At 34.1% G+C, this 17,999-nt stretch overlaps 4 protein-coding genes across 7 annotated transcripts; 2 read left to right on the top strand and 2 right to left on the bottom strand.

Moving 5' to 3' along the window:
* The first annotated feature begins 296 nt into the window (after positions 1-296).
* Positions 297-3,686, top strand: LOC105199053 (regulator of microtubule dynamics protein 1). Its single transcript, XM_011165969.3, has 6 exons — positions 297-900; positions 1,024-1,242; positions 1,857-2,027; positions 2,305-2,519; positions 2,599-2,837; positions 2,999-3,686. The coding sequence occupies exons 2-6, from the start codon at positions 1,052-1,054 to the stop codon at positions 3,257-3,259; spliced, it is 1,077 nt and encodes a 358-aa protein (XP_011164271.1). The 5' UTR covers positions 297-900; positions 1,024-1,051; the 3' UTR covers positions 3,260-3,686.
* Positions 3,687-4,178: 492 nt separating this feature from the next.
* Positions 4,179-6,604, top strand: LOC105199052 (lysocardiolipin acyltransferase 1). Of its 4 annotated transcripts, none has more exons than XM_011165966.3 (5): positions 4,179-4,372; positions 4,602-4,790; positions 5,193-5,400; positions 5,507-6,076; positions 6,148-6,604. In XM_011165966.3, the coding sequence occupies exons 1-5, from the start codon at positions 4,367-4,369 to the stop codon at positions 6,207-6,209; spliced, it is 1,035 nt and encodes a 344-aa protein (XP_011164268.2). In that variant the 5' UTR covers positions 4,179-4,366; the 3' UTR covers positions 6,210-6,604. The 4 variants fall into 4 exon arrangements, with proteins under 4 accessions (XP_011164268.2, XP_039313772.1, XP_011164267.2 ...); XM_039457838.1 differs by having other exon boundaries at positions 6,130-6,604; XM_011165965.3 differs by having other exon boundaries at positions 4,183-4,358.
* Positions 6,605-8,321: 1,717 nt separating this feature from the next.
* Positions 8,322-12,891, bottom strand: LOC105199051 (ribosomal RNA processing protein 1 homolog). The gene is made up of 7 exons (XM_011165964.3): positions 12,441-12,891; positions 11,412-11,635; positions 10,994-11,164; positions 10,714-10,896; positions 10,157-10,434; positions 9,267-10,086; positions 8,322-9,184 (listed from the first exon to the last, which is right to left on the bottom strand). The coding sequence occupies exons 1-7, from the start codon at positions 12,688-12,690 to the stop codon at positions 8,960-8,962; spliced, it is 2,151 nt and encodes a 716-aa protein (XP_011164266.1). The 5' UTR covers positions 12,691-12,891; the 3' UTR covers positions 8,322-8,959.
* Positions 12,892-13,278: 387 nt separating this feature from the next.
* On the bottom strand, positions 13,279-15,933 carry LOC105199050 (cell cycle checkpoint protein RAD17). Its single transcript, XM_011165962.3, has 9 exons — positions 15,784-15,933; positions 15,193-15,583; positions 14,717-14,873; positions 14,504-14,626; positions 14,192-14,370; positions 14,042-14,131; positions 13,782-13,963; positions 13,587-13,705; positions 13,279-13,494 (listed from the first exon to the last, which is right to left on the bottom strand). Exons 1-9 carry the CDS (start codon positions 15,796-15,798, stop codon positions 13,374-13,376), a joined length of 1,377 nt encoding a protein of 458 aa, XP_011164264.2. The 5' UTR covers positions 15,799-15,933; the 3' UTR covers positions 13,279-13,373.
* Between the last annotated feature and the right edge of the window lie 2,066 nt (positions 15,934-17,999).

Here is a 17,999-nt window from a genome sequence, read left to right as displayed (position 1 = left end):
AGCCATTTGATTCTTTGCCATCAATAAGATGCGCATGAATCGGTGCGTATGTTCCGTTAATCAGAAACCATCAATGCTGTCGTAATTATCCTGAAAATTTCATGTTTTTAAACATCGTTCAATTAAATAAATTTCCAAATGTTCGTGCACACTCCAATCGCTCTGTCACAACGAGCGGAAGGTATATGCGCCGATTACGAGGTCAACTATCGTAGCGGTAACTTATCGACGTGGTCCACATTCGGTAGCGATGACTTGCAGCAATTCTCGACATCGGCGGCACGGACATTCGCGCCGGTCGACGACGTTTTCTCGTCAGTCCTTGCGCATTCAATTCAGTTAAATTCATTAAATTACATTTCTTCGATCGGAGAGATCGGTCAAGATTGGTTGCGATCCGTCCGACACACGTGGGGAGGAAAGATATGCCAGGAGACGAAAGAGCGACGGGCAACAGCCGAGGTGACCGAAGATCTAATTGAGAACCTTGGCGACGAGGGGCGAGGAGGGCCGTGTAAAAAAAAAGAGAGATAATGATGTAACAAGTTGTATCGCGCTTATGAACGGCTCGTCACGATCACCCTTCGGACGTGCGTGCGTACGTATGCGTGCCCATCACCACGCCTACGCCGCATGCCGCGAGGAAAAATAGCACGTGGCGTCGAGATAACTCCCTCGGCATTCGTGGACTAGTGGACTGGTTAAACGACCTTGCCGGGCATCGGATGACAGAGGTGACAGACGGTCTCACCCGACAGGAGGAGTAACACGGGCCGAGAGACCACGAGCGAGACCCCGAGGGACCCGTCGCGCGATAAAATACAATCGGGGTCATGATACACAGTACCCGAGCGGAGGATCGTGACGTACGGTAAAACGTCATTCATGTTTTGGCAAACGGTACGTACATACATCACGGTATTGGCGTGTACTCTTTTTTTTTTTTTCCTTCCTCCTCTCTTCGACGTCCTAACATTTGTTGACGAAACGTCCAACCTTTAACATCTCCGTCCGTTTTTCTAGGCTGTTCAGTGGGAACTTTTTGGATAAGATGTCCTCCGGCCAGCTGCAGACCAACTTGATCGCCGCCGCTATTGGGGCGACTATCGGCTTCATAAGCGCGGCGAGTATCTTTATTTATCAAAAGGTCTTGGAGAAGCAGCAGCACACCATGAAGAAAGCTCATCTGGACGAAGTGGATCGTCGCCTCACCGAGTTGCAATCGGAAATGGAAAGACTGAGGTAACAGCGAAACTCTGGTTCTCTCATTGGTACATTGTCACGTGAACGGATGCTCTTAAAGCAATGTTTTTGTTGTAATTTTCAAGATAACGTTTACATGGATTTATTTACACAATTTTTTTTTGTGTAGACAATACAAGCAATGTAAATTGCTATAAATTGAGTAACATAATACAGAAAAGTTTATAAGATTGTCAATATATCTGGCTGTATTGATAAAAATATATAATATTAAAGATAAAAGATGGAATATATAATTTTCATTATTTTTGATGAAATCTGAAGTATTTATGATAAACAGATTATATTGTTTATCTAGATGGCACATATAGATTACATTGTACACGCGTAATATAGATTATTTATATCTTATGGATAAACGCCCAACCCTGTTCTAAGGCATTTGGCCAAATTGCGATTTATTCTGTTAATCATTACTAATTATATATTGCGTACTATTTAATTTTAGTAGCTTGGAGAGGACACATTTGTATTTTTATCTTTTCTTTCTCATCTGATGATTGCTAGAGTATTCCAACAAAGTTTGGACAAATATTTTCTAGGAGCACCTTTTGTCTAATTTAGCTTGATGGTATCTAATCTATTATTTTTAGAGTACAACAGAATCAACTGAGAAAGAAGAAGAAGCTTAATTCTAAACGCGATAACGATAATACGTACGCTACGACGGATAATGATACTGATGTGGACTTTTCAACGGCGGGCGATGATGAATTTTTCGACTGTTCAGACAGCGAAAATGGTATAAGTGATATTGAGAACAGGTCAGTTTAATATCTATATATCTCCGTTCACGCGTATCGCGGATGTCTGTACTGTAAATTTGAATTAACGTTGCGAGCAACATTATTACACATTAAATTGTGTATTTTAAATTAAAGATTTTTTTTCATTTGCACACACATACACAAGTTTAAGTTGTAGGCTCTTTTTCACAAGAATTATATTTGCACGCTGAAGCTTGTTTTAATTTCGCTTCGTTTTTATTCGGAATTACAACTCAAAACTTAAACGGGAAAGATTATACGCTTAGTGATGCAGGACAACTGAAGCCACCTGCACTGGATTAGACTTTTCCGTTCTTGATGCACATCACCAACAGGGTGGGCACGAAGAGGCTGATAATCTTCAACTACGAGGTCTTGTAGACACCTATCCAGATAATGTAGACGTAGTATGGAGATATGCCAGAAGTTGTTACAAATATTCGAATTGCACCACTGATGCAAATGTAAGAAAAGCTGTTATTTGTGCAGGTATATAATTGAAATTATGTGTAACTTTGTATATCGCGCATTTAATAGAATGTTTAACTGTAACAAATCATTATTTCAGGAATTGATGCCTGCGAAAAGCTTCTCGCTACACCAAATGCAGATCTACACAAATGGTGCGCTATACTTGTAGGCGTAAATGGTGATTTTTTGCCAATAGCGGAGAAAATACAAAACGGTTACCGCTTTAAGGAGCACGTGTTGAAAGCCTTGGAGATACGTCCGAATGATGCTGACCTGCATCACCTACTCGGCAGATTCAGATACGAGGTGGCTAACCTAGGTTGGATAGAAAGAAAGGTATATATTCTATTGTGGTTTAGTAGCTCTTAAGACACTGGCGCGTCTCAGTTTCGTACAATTTGCAACTCTTTAATTGGCCGAAAAGTTCGTAGCTCGAAGAAAATGTGCAAAATGAGATAGAGTACACAGTACTATTTGATCTTTTTTTTCTTGTGCAGATTGCTGCTACGTTATTTTCGGAGCCGCCAAGTGCCTCGTACGAAGATGCGATCGATAGCTTCCGGAAAGCGGAAGATTTCGCGGTCAAAGTAAATCTGGAGAATAGGCTGTTCCTAAGCAAATGTTACATAGCACTGGGCAACTATGAACTAGCCTGTCAGTGGCTAGAAAAACTTTGTGACCTATCAGTTACGAACGAAAACGAGGAGAGGATACAGAACGAGGCGCGTCAACTTCTCGCCAAGTACTCGGGATACTAATAATGGAAATGTTAAGTTTTTATAGATCTGAAAATGTATCCATTCCATGTATATCACAAATACGTTAGTCGTGCGCGACGAACATAAAAAAAACTTGTAGTTAAACGTGGGTGGGAAAAGAAAAACATATAAGTAATTCTAATTATAGGGAGGAAGGTACATATAACAACCATGGATGAATTTTTAAAAAAATGTATAAAGTAATTGCTACTCATTCATCTTTGGAGATAAATGGATACAAAGCAACTTGGGATGTTTTAGGAAGTAATTTGTGATGAAATACATTTTAGAATCGTCATTTTATTGTATAAATATTGGGCCTACCATGGTTTATCTTATTCTCGTTATATAGACCTATAAATTTATTATGTTGGTTTTATCTTTCTATTGTCTGTTTCTTAATAAATGACACAACAATGATAAATACTATTGAGTGTAATTATTTCATGATTAAAATTTTCATTAACGATCTTTCTTTCTCTCTTTCTTTCCTTATTTCTCTCCCTTCTCTAGCTCGTGGAAAGCTCTCCTCTTTATCTTTTCTATGTTTTCTTCCCTCCCCCTCCTTCTCTCTCTCTCTCTCTCTCTCTCTCTCTCTCTCTCTCTCTCTCTCTTTCTTTCTTTCCCTCCCCTATATATAATTCTAAATTTATTTTGCAGCATATATATAGTGAAACAGCTAACACCATAGACTTAGGATAACACATGTAAAAAAAGATTATATTTTCTATATTTTTTATAAACATTTTTTTGCAATAAATTTTTAACAATATGAAAAATTGATATATTGAAACTAGATATTAAAAGGAAAATAAGACAAAAGAAGATTAAAAAATATTAATCGTATAAGATGTGTAAGTTAATTATCAGTTACAGAAATCTCCAATCTCTTCATTGAGATTGTACAGCCCTATGCTCAACAGATCAATAATGGTCCAACACAGCTTCCTACAGCTCGGTGGAAGAGGTTGGATAGAGAGCGAGGGTGAAAGGGGTAGTGGTGAGAAACCCCTCTAACAAGAGGAAGCCAGTGAAGACACAGTATTTCATAAGGAAACAGTCAAGATCCAATGTCCGTGAAAGGTGCTTCAATTGCACGGTACAAATATGAAAGTATATAATTTCTATTTTTTTAACATGAGAAATGTAAAATTACATCTTTTTACATGCACGTCGACTACGAAATGTTGTTTTCGCATATGAATTTTCGCGAGTAATATCATTATTAACAATTGTCCTGGGAAGAACATCGAGTACAGACGTAAATCGTAATTTAAATCGCGATACATACGATATACTAATATTTTTGTTCTCATGCCGGTGCATTTTACATTATTTTCAGGATATCCACTCCCAGATTGTAATGCGCGGATTTTTACGTGGTATATTGTACTGTGCTCTGTGGTATGGTAGTATACTAGCAGGCTTTTTAATTATCGCCTGCCCGCTCTTTCCACTGGTACTCCTCAGTCCACCGAAATTTCGAAAATGTGGAGACCTTCTATTCTCATACTGGGAACTTTATCCTGCCGTAAGTATCGCAAATCTTAATAATTGTGCAGATTGTGCGTTCATGATTTAATTGAGATTTAGATCAAAATACACTGAATAACTTCAAAATTCATGAAAATCTACTTCTTATTTATCTAAAGAATAATATCATTAAATATCTATTATAACACTTTACATTATTATTTCTATCTTTTAATTCTATTTTTAATACGTAAACATAGATAATGATTTTTTTATTTTATTTTAAACATCCCTGATGCTTAAAATCTTTTATGGAAAGATATTTTCTAAAAATTTATTTTTGTTTTGTTTCATTATTATATTTCAAAACTAATAGATTCCAATTATGATTAGTTATAATCGCTCCTGTTTTCAATGTTGTGTTATCTTCCATTTTAATTTAGGCTTGCAAATGTTTCAGGCTCTGTTGAGGATGTTCGGTGTAAAGATTTATGTTTCTGGCGATCATATATCTCCTCACGAATCAGCCGTGCTCGTGATGAATCACAGAACGAGGGTGGATTGGAACTTCCTATGGGCGGCGATGTATCAAGCGTGCTTGCCCAACGTTGGGAGTCATAAGTTGAAATTTATTTTAAAGGATCCTATACGGCACATTCCTGGCCCAGGTAATGTTTTAAACTCCATGTATGAAATATTGAAGTTATTTACGAGGGTGCACATGTATGCGCTCTCCCTGCTCACATGTTTGTAACACGTGCGTGTCTATAACAGGATGGATAATGCAAGTAAATGGTTTCCTTTATATAACGCGACGCTGGGAAGAGGATCGGGGCAGATTGTCGCGTACGCTCGATTACCTGATTGCGTTAAATAGCCGCACGCAATTGCTGATATTCCCCGAAGGCACCGATCTGACGGAGAGCAGCAGGGAGAAGTCTGATAAGTACGCCTTGCAGAATAATTTGCCGCGCTACAGCTACACCCTTCACCCGAAAACGACCGGTTTCGCTTACCTGGTACAGCATCTCCAGCGCGGAAATTTCCTCGATGCCGTGTATGATATGACGATAGCGTATCCGGATTACATACCGCAGTCCGAGGTTGATCTGATCAGGGGTAAGTTTCCGAGGGAGGTGCACTTCCACATAAGACGGATATCGTCCGCGGATATACCGGCGCACGACAATTCGTCCTTGAGGAGGTGGCTGGAGGACAGGTGGTTCGACAAAGAGGCGATATTGCGAGGATTTTACGAGCAGAAGGCATTTCCCACTCAGATCTGGCCGATGGCGAAAACGTTGCCGTTGCGAGCCGCTTTCGCGTTCTGGAGCATATTAACAGGTAGTTAAAAATCTTCCTTGCTTATTTACAATGACGAAAATCAATGACGGAAGATCAATTTTATTTTTAAGGAATAATGGTACTTCTACTCTTCTACTCATCGTTTCTCCGTCCTTCCAACTGTGGACTCTGATTAACGTGTTGTTCTTTATCGCACTGTCGCTTTTCAATTCATGCTTCAGTGAGATCGAGATCGAATGGTATTGGCGCTGGAAAAACTATTTCTCTTAAGCTATAAATGTATAATAGTTAATTGAGAATATATTTTTTTGTTTTGAACGTCACTAGGGAATCGCGTAGCTCTTTGTCTCTGTGATAATATTGATATTGATAATATATAAGATCGTAAAACGATGTAATCTCAAGAATCTTGTGCAATATTGCAATTTAATGTAAACGTACCTAGTGATGGATATTCCTCTTTTGAAAGTTCAAACTGTTTGATTATGTAAAGAGATCTAAATTGTTTCTATATTTTTCAATTACATGCTATTTGAAATCGAAGAAATTCGGAAAAATCTTAAAAAATCTTAAAGTCCTTTGGATGTCTGAAATATTTTTCTTTATAAATAATTAAAATTATTTGTAAAAACATTTGTAAATTTATAAAAAAGTTTATGATTTGAAATATTTTTCTTTAAAAATACACAAAAAAACAAGACTTTCCAGATTTTTATTATCGAGATTTTTAAAATATTCAAAATTTTTACTTTTAGAAATCTATTAATCCTTTAAATAATAGTCGAAAATCGACGATTCGATAGTCATGTAATGTGATTTGATATATCTAGTCCATTACTAGCTGCAATATAATTGCGCCATTATAATCCTTAATTTATGTTTCAATGTAGCAACGTTTTAAAAACAGATAGTTTATAAAAGATAGGAGCATATAGTTATTTGATAACAGAAATCCTACTGTCTCGCTAAATTGAAAAATATTTGCAAGTGATATTTCTGTATTATTGGTTTTAATTTGCAGAATCAAATTGAATCACTATCAAGAATTATATTTTAATTACTGTAATATAATCATGTATTTATGACACTTTTTTTTTAAGACGTAAAGATCGCATTTCTAATCACACAAGCATACAAACATATACAAACATTGGTGCTTTGTGTTAATATTAAAGTAAAAATGCATTTTTAACAGGAATATTTTTCCAAATAAATGTCTATATATTTGTAAGTTGTATATTATATAAATTTTTCAGAGTTACTGACAAAATAACATTTTGAACAAAATACTAATTTTTACTGCAATAAATTTCTAATAAAAGTTGATACAAGTTGAATTGAATGTTAAGGCACACATACAAATGTACACACAAGATGGTCCATTTACCTATAAAATGTCTCTTTATCTAAAATGTCTTCGTTACTTTTAAGAATAGAATAAAATGTTAAGAAATTATTCTGTTCGAAAGGACGCAAATATTAAGATATTAGTAAGATATCTTTATAATATTCAATATATAATTTTTTATATTTCGATGTCTTTTACATCATATTATTTATTTATTTTTTAATGTAACTAACGAATTTATAATGAATTCGATGACCTGAATTAACATGATTTTTAAATGAGTATGAAAATCCGCATATATTAATTTCAGCATTTCTTTTAAAATTAGAAACTATTTCATCAAAAGTCGAATCATTGAGGAATACCTCACGTTATGTAATATAATTTATGATGCAATGTGTTTGATGAAATATTTTTATCGCATGTAATTTGCATAATTCGTAACTGATAATATGTTAGAAAATCTTTATTTTTCCTAATATTCTCGATAAAGTGTAGATTAATTATGCAAACGATCGAGCATAACTAAAAGTGAATTCACGTGCCAAAGAGATATATATATATATATATATAAAACAGTCAAAATAGTTTTACGAGAGTTGGTTTATCCAGTAAGTATAGCTGTAGAAGATCAGTATACGATGTGTGTACGTATAGTAAAACACATTAAAATACTTTCTTTATATGTATATAACAATTGTAATGTACCTGGATCTCATGTATTCGATATTAATAAAAAATTAATCATTTGTCTTTTATATAACTCTAACGAAAAGTATAATTAGAATCATAAATTGATTGTAATAATCTATTTTAACTCTATGTGTCTTATAGATTGGCAAATTAAGCGGATTATTATTATTAAAATGTGTATTAAAATTTTTCTGTGCAAATGTTAATTAGATTGTCGTGTAATAATATGAAATGCGTGTAATATCTAAAGTTGTTACGTGTATTATTAACAACATAATACACGGAGTATTTTATGTAACAATATATACTGCGTGTATGATGTTTAAAACCACTGTAATGTTACATGTGGTGTATTAAGTTGTACATGTATTTGGGCAGTATAAATCTGTGCATCTTGTTCTATGATTGTTATGCAATAACAAAACACAAATAGAATGTTTTAAACTGAAAATAAATGAATATTCACTAATGGTGCAACAAAACTTTTGTTTCTATTGCATAACAATCGTATTTAGAAAGTACATATTTATGCTATCGTTTGTGCCATTCAACTCAGCAGTATGAATTTAAAATAAATGTATAGAGATAAACTGCGAGCTTATTTATTTTAGTTATTACACAATCATATGTATATCTTCAATAGCAGGAGTTTTTTACAAAACACTTAAATCGATAAGAATTTTAACTAGACATTAGTCGTGCTGACCTTCGATAGAAGACAAGTACTATATTTGTCAGAAGAAGCACTGGTAATAAAATCCAATTAACGTGTACAATTCTAAAGAGCGTTTTTTTACAGCCAACATTTATTATTTGAAAATGCTTCGTTTTCTTATCAAGCAATTTCATAAGAAAGTTTAATTTAAATCACATTTTATGCATTAGTTTTTGTAAAATGGATTAAGTGGACTTGGTATAGGATTCATTTTCAATACGCTGGCCAACGGCTTTTTATTTGCATCAAACGGAATGCCTGGACTTCTGCGGACTTGTTTGATGTATTCAGATGTATGTTGCGCTGTATTTCGAGAAAGTCCGAATATTACTTTTTTCTTTTCCATCGGAGAATTACTTAAATTAGTTTGTTTCTTTTTCTTGCATAGTTCCTGCAACAAGGCAACAAATGATTATACATATAAATTTATAATATATTATTATAGAACAATGTAATATTCAATTAATATTTACATTTTTCAGTGGCTTCTTTTGGCGCGTAATTTTGGTTTTCGTTATTGCTTTCTTAGCTACAGATTTGTTGTTAATTTCTTTTAATGAAACTTTAATTTCTTTTAATGAAACTTTTTTACTAGAAATTGGCGAGGTAGAAGTACATTGATCTGTATTATTACATATTTGATCCTTACAAATTATCGCTTTTTTTGTTTTATGTTCTACATTTTTGTCTGCTATAGATTTTTTACTTTTTTTATTTAATTTAATTTTTGTAGCTTTATTTTTTTTAGAAGTTTCTAATTGTAGCTTTTTCTTGGTCTTAATAGTTTCAGATTTAGTGCTAGGTATATTACACATGGAATCACTTCTTTTCCGTTTCTTATTAAGCGACACTGTATTTACATCTACATTTCGCAAATTAGCTTTTGCGGTTTCTGTTGCATTTGTTAGTTTGCTTTTCAAACCAGCAGATCCATACTTCGAATTGTTAACAGAAACTTGATCACAAATTGCTGTATCATTTTTTTCTATTTTTCGCTTTTTATTCGCCTTATTTGTTGCAGCAGTTAGCTTGCTTTTCGAATCGGCACCTATATATGTATCAAATTCTAAATCTGAAGAATTTTCATTTTTTGAATTATTGGTAGAAACTCGATCTGCACTGTCATTTCTTTCTCTCTTTCGCTTTTTATTCGGTTTATCGGAGAGCAATTCTTTCTCAAACTGAACGAGACGCACCGCGGCCTTTCTCGAATCCATGTATTTTTTCTGAGAAGTTGATTTTCTAACTCTTTTTACTCCAAGCGGCATCCTTCCCTGCGACAATTCCGTAAACCTGAAAATATATCATTATTTAGAAGTATAACAAATCAAGCTGTGAATGGGTAGTTTAATAAAATACATACTCATGAATAAGTCTCACGAGCTGTCTACGAGATTTCGCCGTTGACGAGGGATGAAATTTATAAGTTGAAAGCAACTCGGCGATCTTTGCGGCGTTAAAGGGTATTTGCGGTAGTTCAACATCCACTCTACCCGCCCTTGGATCTAAAGGCTTCTCATTTGTGATTTCATTTTGAGTCTCAGTTTCAGATAACTGTTTATCTTCATTGTCGGAATTTTCTTCCGTATCGGATATCTCTTCCTTTTGCATATCATCTATATACGCACATGGAAAACCAGCCTATTTAAAATAAATACAATTATAAATTAATAAATGCATTGATACATCATATTTTTATTTCAAATGGGAACTAAAAAAAATTCAGTTCCCCAGAAATAAGGAAAACTTATTTTTTCAAATTGACAGAAAATTATTGACCAATCAAATAACATCGACTATTTATTTTTCCTCCTTTCCCAGAAACTAAATTTTTGAAATTGTTATCTTTGAAGTAAGAATGCGGTATATTATATCACATTTTCTAGAGTACAGTTTTGTAAATTTTACATATATACTTACGGTTCTCCAAGCTTTGAATTTCTCTGTGTAGTCCATACCGATATCAGATTGGAATATCAGATGTCTAAAAATGTGCCGCATGATATGTTTCATCTGTCGTTCGTCATCTGTGGTTATTAAATACACGGCGAACGGTTTAATAAATTCGTGGACCACATTCTCCGGTACATTTCCATTACTAATCTGTGTGATAATATAAAAGACAATTCTTTATTAAATTAAATTATTGCATTAAAAATGAGACAAAATCATTTAAAGTTCTATTATTTCATACAAATACCTTGGCAAGCTCCTCCATATATATCTCCGTCACATGCAGATTAAATCCTTGAGCAGTTTTTACATGTAAAAAGAGTTGTGTAAATATCTGTGATATATCTGTCACCCATTCCATATTCCATGATTGGTTTTTACAAATAACAAACGTTTGACGAAGAATTCTTCTGACTAACTGCAAGTGAACAGAAGCAATCAGATCATGGGGTCGATTGTGTATCATGTAACTAGAGTGAAAATGACAAAGGTGAACAAATTTACTAAAGTATTTATAATTTCATTGATCAACACCTAGTGAATTTGCTCATTTTTGTAATTTTCACTCTAGTTACATGATACACAATCAACTCCCATATCACATTCAAATATTCAGATATTTTTTTTGTATATATGTTTCATGAAACATATTTCAAATAAAGTACCATGGAGAATTTGTCCAGTCTGTATTGATCTATGCCAAACCATTCAGTAGCGAGTGTCTGCAAAGCGCAGCTAGTGTAAAGTACAATAGTGTCTTTTGATTTCAAACAGTGCACAAGTTTGCTGAGTGACTCCGCCAGTTCTTCCTGGGTCAGCATCTTGTCTGACATCCACATGCAATAAAAGAGGCCTTTCCACAGGCTCATAAAATCCGTTTTTGTAAAAACTGTAAGGAATATAGAGTATTGTACATCAGGATCCAAGATACAAGGTGTTTATGTTCACAAAAGCATTTGCGATAATCCTTACAGTACAATCAAGTATTTCATATGCAATGCATGGAATTTTCTAAATTAAAAAAAAGTTAATAGTTTATTTTATAAAATTAATTTAGTTTCATGAACAAAATCTAATTAGGTAAAAATTACATTAAAATTAAATTAATTTAAGTTAAATTAAAACAATTATAATATGGATTTTCAAATAAATTTAATATTTTATTCATAAATTAAGTTTATTGAGATAAAAAAGAAATATTGGTTTTTATATAGAAATATATATTTTCTTTTATAATTCTTTATTTTATATAAATTTTTTATCTTAAGAAAAAAGTTAAAAAATAAATTATATTACAGTCTAAATAAAATACAAGCATTTGTTCTAGAAACTTGAAAGTATGTTTATAAATTTATAAAAATTTTTTGAATCACTTTATGTAAAAAAAGTGGTTAGGCACAAGAGTATCCATGCTTGTAATAATAAAGAGCTGTTTTTTTATATTGTACTGTAAAGTTTCTTGGTGAAAATTTTTGTCAGAATTTTTATACAATTAAAAATTATAGAAGGAGAAATCTTAAGATCTATATTTTAGAATTCATAGATGAAAAAAAAATGCAAACTCTCCTCATTGTTTATGAAAAGTGTTCCAATTCATATAAAAATTTCTAAAGAGTTAAGATTATACAGAAAAATTCTGAGAAAATATGTTACCAGGATTAATTAAGTGTTCCACATGCATTACAAATACTTACCAAACGAACTCTGCGATCGCACCGTTAGCCATTTATTAAGTCTTTTCAGTACCTGATCACGAACCTTCTTGTCGTTGTTAGCCAGCAATCGGGCGATTTTGATTTCTTGAGCAATGACTAAAGCTTTCTTACTTTTGTCTTTAGTCTCTGTGACTTTCTTGGATTTAATCTTGGATGTTTTCGTTTCGTTCTTTCGCGGCGATGCACTGGCGATATCGCCTCGTCCACGTGTGGGCTTTGTGACTTTCATTCTTTATACAAATTGTTTTAATCAATTAAACAATGATTAAATTAATTCAATATAGACATTTACATTTTCTAATAACGCAGTGGTACCGAGAGTACTCTTTTTTTTTATGAGAAAATGAAATATTGTGTGCGCACGATGCACGTGCGACTAGTCAAGTAAAACGGAAATAGCTCGGACCTCGGACATAACCTAGCGACCATACGCAATTTCCCTCTAGTGGACTTTCTGCACTTGAAATGGAACAGGTGTTCGAATCGACGGTGGAGAAAAAAGGAGAAAAGTATTCAGCTACACCTCCGTTTTTTATTACTGCACTATGTCACACTTTTCGCATTTTAAATTCCACAATTTCGCATTGCGGGCTGCCTGGGAATTGCTGGGAATGCCCACATATACGAATTTTCAATTCGTATCTTTGAAAAACATGCGGCTTGGAATTTCTGTTCCTGGCCAAGGTCCCTGACAATAGCCGCGTAAAAACGTGGTACTGTAGTACAAAGAAGCCAGAAATCCAAAAGGCCAAAAAGACAAGACAGAAAGAATAACAATTAAAATAATTATAATTAAAATTAATAGTAACAGGCAAAGTGCTTTTAATTACTTTTATTTTCTAGCATAATTTAAATAGACATATAAAATGGAGGAAGAATCGCGAAAGGAGTATCTCGTATATAGCTCAACACCTAGTCGTCTTCAATAATTGTTTCTTCATTGTCATCCAACATCTCTTCTGTCTCCTTTGAAGTGGATTTCTTAATTAAATTTTCATAACAGTGCATTTCTGCCGTTACCAAGCATCTTCGTCTGCAAATATATGCGTCAAAATATAAAATATACTTAACTATAATTAATTACAATAAAAATAATTTTTTAATAATAAATATCACGATGTTTACATTTTACCATAATCGTCCCGCGGTTTTCTCACCGGATTCCAGCCAGCTACAGGCTTTTTGTTCGCCAGCATCAGGCCATGGATACAGTACGATAATGCAACTTTACTCAAATTTTGATCCTGCCATAATATTTGTAAAAATATAATGATAGTAATAATCATTTTATGACAAAAGTGACGTTTTAATAAAACTTACGCGCCATTCAGAATTCAGAACATCAGATAGGCTCAATATATCAGACGCTATATCTATGTCCTCTATAGTTCCTATGGTATTCAAATAATTCTCCTGGAGGAATCGGACGAACACTACTGACTGCGATTGGAAGAATGCCGCTATTTCCTCGGGATCGTGTACGAACTTGCCATTTGATTCCTCTGAAATTAAATATTAAAATTAGATATGATAAATCACGAGGAAATGCGACAAATCTGGAAGTAACATTTAAATTATACTTTTTGGAAACGTGACTCTTCCGACACCATGTAGTAGACCCAAAGTCTCCTCCCTTATCCCACACTCATTCTTCGCGTGTCGCTCGGGCACTAATAATAATAGAAACGATGCAGACTTATGCTTATTGGTTCAATTATCAGTGTGTATACCTTTGAGAGAAATGAAAATTAGATTTAGAACGGCGCTGCGCAAATCGCCGATGCTATTTGATAGTATCTCGTTGATGTGTCCCGAAGAGACATGAAGCATGTTACCAGCGATGGAATTCAATGTACTAGACACTCGATTCAATACGTTCTTCATCGCGGGCAAAGTAGCTGCGTTTACACTGTATATAAAATAAATTATTGATTAATGTAAAATTTAACAAAGGTAAAGAAAAATAAATTAATCCAAGATTAAAATTAATCTATATTGTTGAAAATAGACATTAATTTTTTTCAGAATTACAATCAACTCACTTGATGTGATCAATGCCAAACTTCTTTATTATGTCAGGTGGAAATAAAGTCTGCATCAGTCTTGAATTGTTGGTCTCTGTGCAAACAAATATCACAGGTTCTCTTCCTAATTGGAAATATTTTCTAGAGAAAGATATTTGTAAAGAAAGATATATCGCAATAGTTTAAACAGGGCTTAAACAGTTTGTTACAAAGGGACAAAACTGTACTCACTCCACGAGTTCGTAGAAACTCTTGCAATTCTCCTGATAGACATTCGGGAGATCCTTCACAAGAAGCAATTGCTTGTGACAGTTGCCCAGTACTGTGCGATAGCGCGTCGCGCGTATCAGATGATCCTCAAACCTATCTCCTTGTCGTATGACACGTTCTAAAATAAAGTTAACATTTGTAGTTATATTTTTATTTCCTTCGCCTGCAACCTGAGTTTTTTCTGTCTGATCCAAACTTTTTTACTGCTCTAGACTTTTAAAAATCTGGAAAAATTCAGGATCATTTTTCATCGCTATTATATTATGAAACAGTTTTTTCAATTCAAATGTTAAAACCTTTATTTAATAAAAATTGTGAAATTTTAAATAAAATTTTGCTTGTGCCAAAAAAAGATTCGGATTGCAGACAGAGAATTAAGGATTAAACTATGATGACTACATATTATGAGCTCAAGTTTGTGAAATGAGGACTGTTACTATTTTCATCTTCAGCTGGATCCATTGGTGTGATCCACTCTATGACATCAAAACCGTTTTCCTTGGCGAGCAATTTTATGGCTGCAGTTTTACCACAGCCCGAAGGACCAGAGAGGATCAACATGGATTGTTTCTTCATCGCCCTGCCTTGAAGCCAGTTGGAGATCTCATTCTGTTTCTGTCTGCTGATCCCCAATTCAGAGGGCTTCTGGGGCTCGCAGGCCTGAAGTAGCTTTGACAAGCTTGTCTCATGTTTCCTCCTTTTGAAATTATTTTGTCTAAACGACCTGTCGGACAGAGTACTATCCAATTCCACTGTAGAAGTACGCTTCACTGGGGGTTTGTTTACAGGCTCGCTGTCGAATGATGGAACACACCAAGCGTTGCTTCTCTACGGAAAACAAATTCACAAAAAAGAAGTTATTTAAGATTAAGAAGAAAATGCTTTTGTACGTGTTTTAAACTCAACGTAAAAAATGTAAGTAAAACAAAACAAAGCACTTAGGTTAGGATAAGACAAGATTATTCAAATTTCATTTAATTGTTGTAATATCAAAATATTTTTGATACTATGATATTTTTGATACTTACTTTTGATTTAAGCATGTTTTTTAAATAAATTATTTATATTATAATCGAGGTTTTTATATTCTAAGCTCAAAATACCGCCTTGCGTTCGTTTCATCTCTCATCCTCTCATCTCTCATCCTCTCTAAAAGTTTGAAAGTTTATCCCTGTAGATACAGCGAAATACAAGAATAGTACTTTGGCCTACATTTTTGCTTTTTATAATACGCAAACATAAACCAGAAGCGCTATAAATTAAATCTTTTGATTTTTCTGTTAATCTTTAGTCTTTTAAACAATTTTTTCGTTTCAGTTTTTAACTCATTTTTTTCTTATAGATTAAGGTCTTTGCAAGATTAAGGTCTTTGCACACATATCTCTTCTTTGCAGAAAAATTTTTATATTTATTAAAAATACTAATTTAATTGTATTCTTACAATTTCAAATATTATTTTAGTTAATTTAAAGTTTCTTAAAAAAGCATCTTATTAATATGAAATAAATGTTTTTAAAATATTTTTAAAACATTTACTCGATATTAAAGAATACATTTTTTTCAAATGTTGAAATGTTATCCAAATGTTAAAAATTATCCTTTAAACTATAAACTCATTATTTTTAACGTTTTTGAAAATGTCTTTAATATTAAAAAATATTTTTAAAAACATTGGTTGCTGGCTATTTCAAATGGCAACATGATGCAATCATGACAAAAACTTGTATCTTTCTTATATAGTTTTTCTGAACTCAAGAAAACACATTTTAAACGTAGTTTCTCATGTATATAAAAATGCGTTCAAGAATATTACAGCAATAACATTTTATTATTATCGATAATAGTAAATAACAACTGCCGTTATAAATTAAATGTGAAATAAACTTTTTTCAGAACACAACATATTTAAAATGAAATAAACTTGCTTCTCGTGGATAAACAGGATAAAAAAACAGTATACAAAGCAATATAAACGTGTTGATGATACAAAACTGGATATATTGCAATTTAAGTGTTCCCGAGGAGACAAGTGTTTAAAATTCAGTTTTTTTGCAAATAATCATCATAATTGTGCTCCCCAGGATCCATATGATGGAGGAAGAATGTACGATACGAAGAACTCCGAAGATCGGTTTTTTTGGTCGTTTTATTTTATGTATTCACAAACGTTACAACTACGCGCCCGCATTCGCAAAAGCCATCCTACACGCGTCATACAGTACATACATTATCACACTCATCTCATGGCCTCTCTCGAGGCCCTCGCATACCGATATTATGAATTATAATCACTCTCTTCCGAGTCCCTAAGCCGGCGTTCGTTTGCAATTTGTGTGTATAAGCGTACGTGTATATCTATATATAAGTATATGCATCCCTTTTATTTATTTTTTTTTAATTTATTTACAGTCGACGTGCGCGATGCGCTCAATATGGATCTGCGAAGCCACATGGACTGGTGTGTCTCCCGTCCTCGCCTCGAGGATCTCTTCCCCGAAGCTACTTCTGCTGATCCAGGCGGCTCCGTGTTTCGGAGTTTGAAAAAATATGTGGCATTATATCTTCAACGAAAGGCTTGGACTTGGTAATTTATCCATTATCGTCAGTCCCGCTTAGCAATCCCGAAGACCGACCGGCTTGCTCTACGAGAGTTTCTCCCTAAGCGATCCTCTAAACTCTAAACGTATCCTACTTTTAAATTCGCGGCGCTATCAGTTTCATGCTTTTCTTTCTTTCGTTTCTTTTATTGTGCATCGTCTGGAAATGCATGAGTAATGCAACTTTTTATAACAGTAATCCGGAAGTTCAAGTTCTTCTCGAAGGCACTATTGTACGCGAACGGAAATGCGGCCCAGAAGAAAATTTCGCTCTTTCCGAGCCGGTATTCTCTGCCCGGTATCTATATCGTGAGACATCACCATCCGTATGGTATATTCTGCGAAGCCAGGCTCCGGACGTGGCCGGACGAGATCTTAGACCGATAAGCGGCACGGTCATCGAGAAATTCGATCGTTTCGTTTCAAATTTCAACGATAGAGATACCGGGGGGCTCCGCCAGCGATCGGTTAAAGCGACTAGACTTTTTTTTTATATAGAATAATTTCGCACAAACGCAACGCGATCTCACGATTCGACAATAATTGCGGAGACTCGATGACTGCATATGTGAGATATGAAAGAGTTAATGAAGTTAGGCGAACGGTACGACCTAATTTCGCAGTGCCCGTAAATCGTAAAACGGGTA

The sequence above is a fragment of the Solenopsis invicta genome, chromosome 2, assembly GCF_016802725.1.
Source record: "Solenopsis invicta isolate M01_SB chromosome 2, UNIL_Sinv_3.0, whole genome shotgun sequence".
Lineage (NCBI taxonomy): Eukaryota > Metazoa > Arthropoda > Insecta > Hymenoptera > Formicidae > Solenopsis > Solenopsis invicta.
The sequence above is the reverse complement of the archived record's forward strand: the minus strand, read 5'-3'. Positions and strand labels throughout refer to the sequence as shown.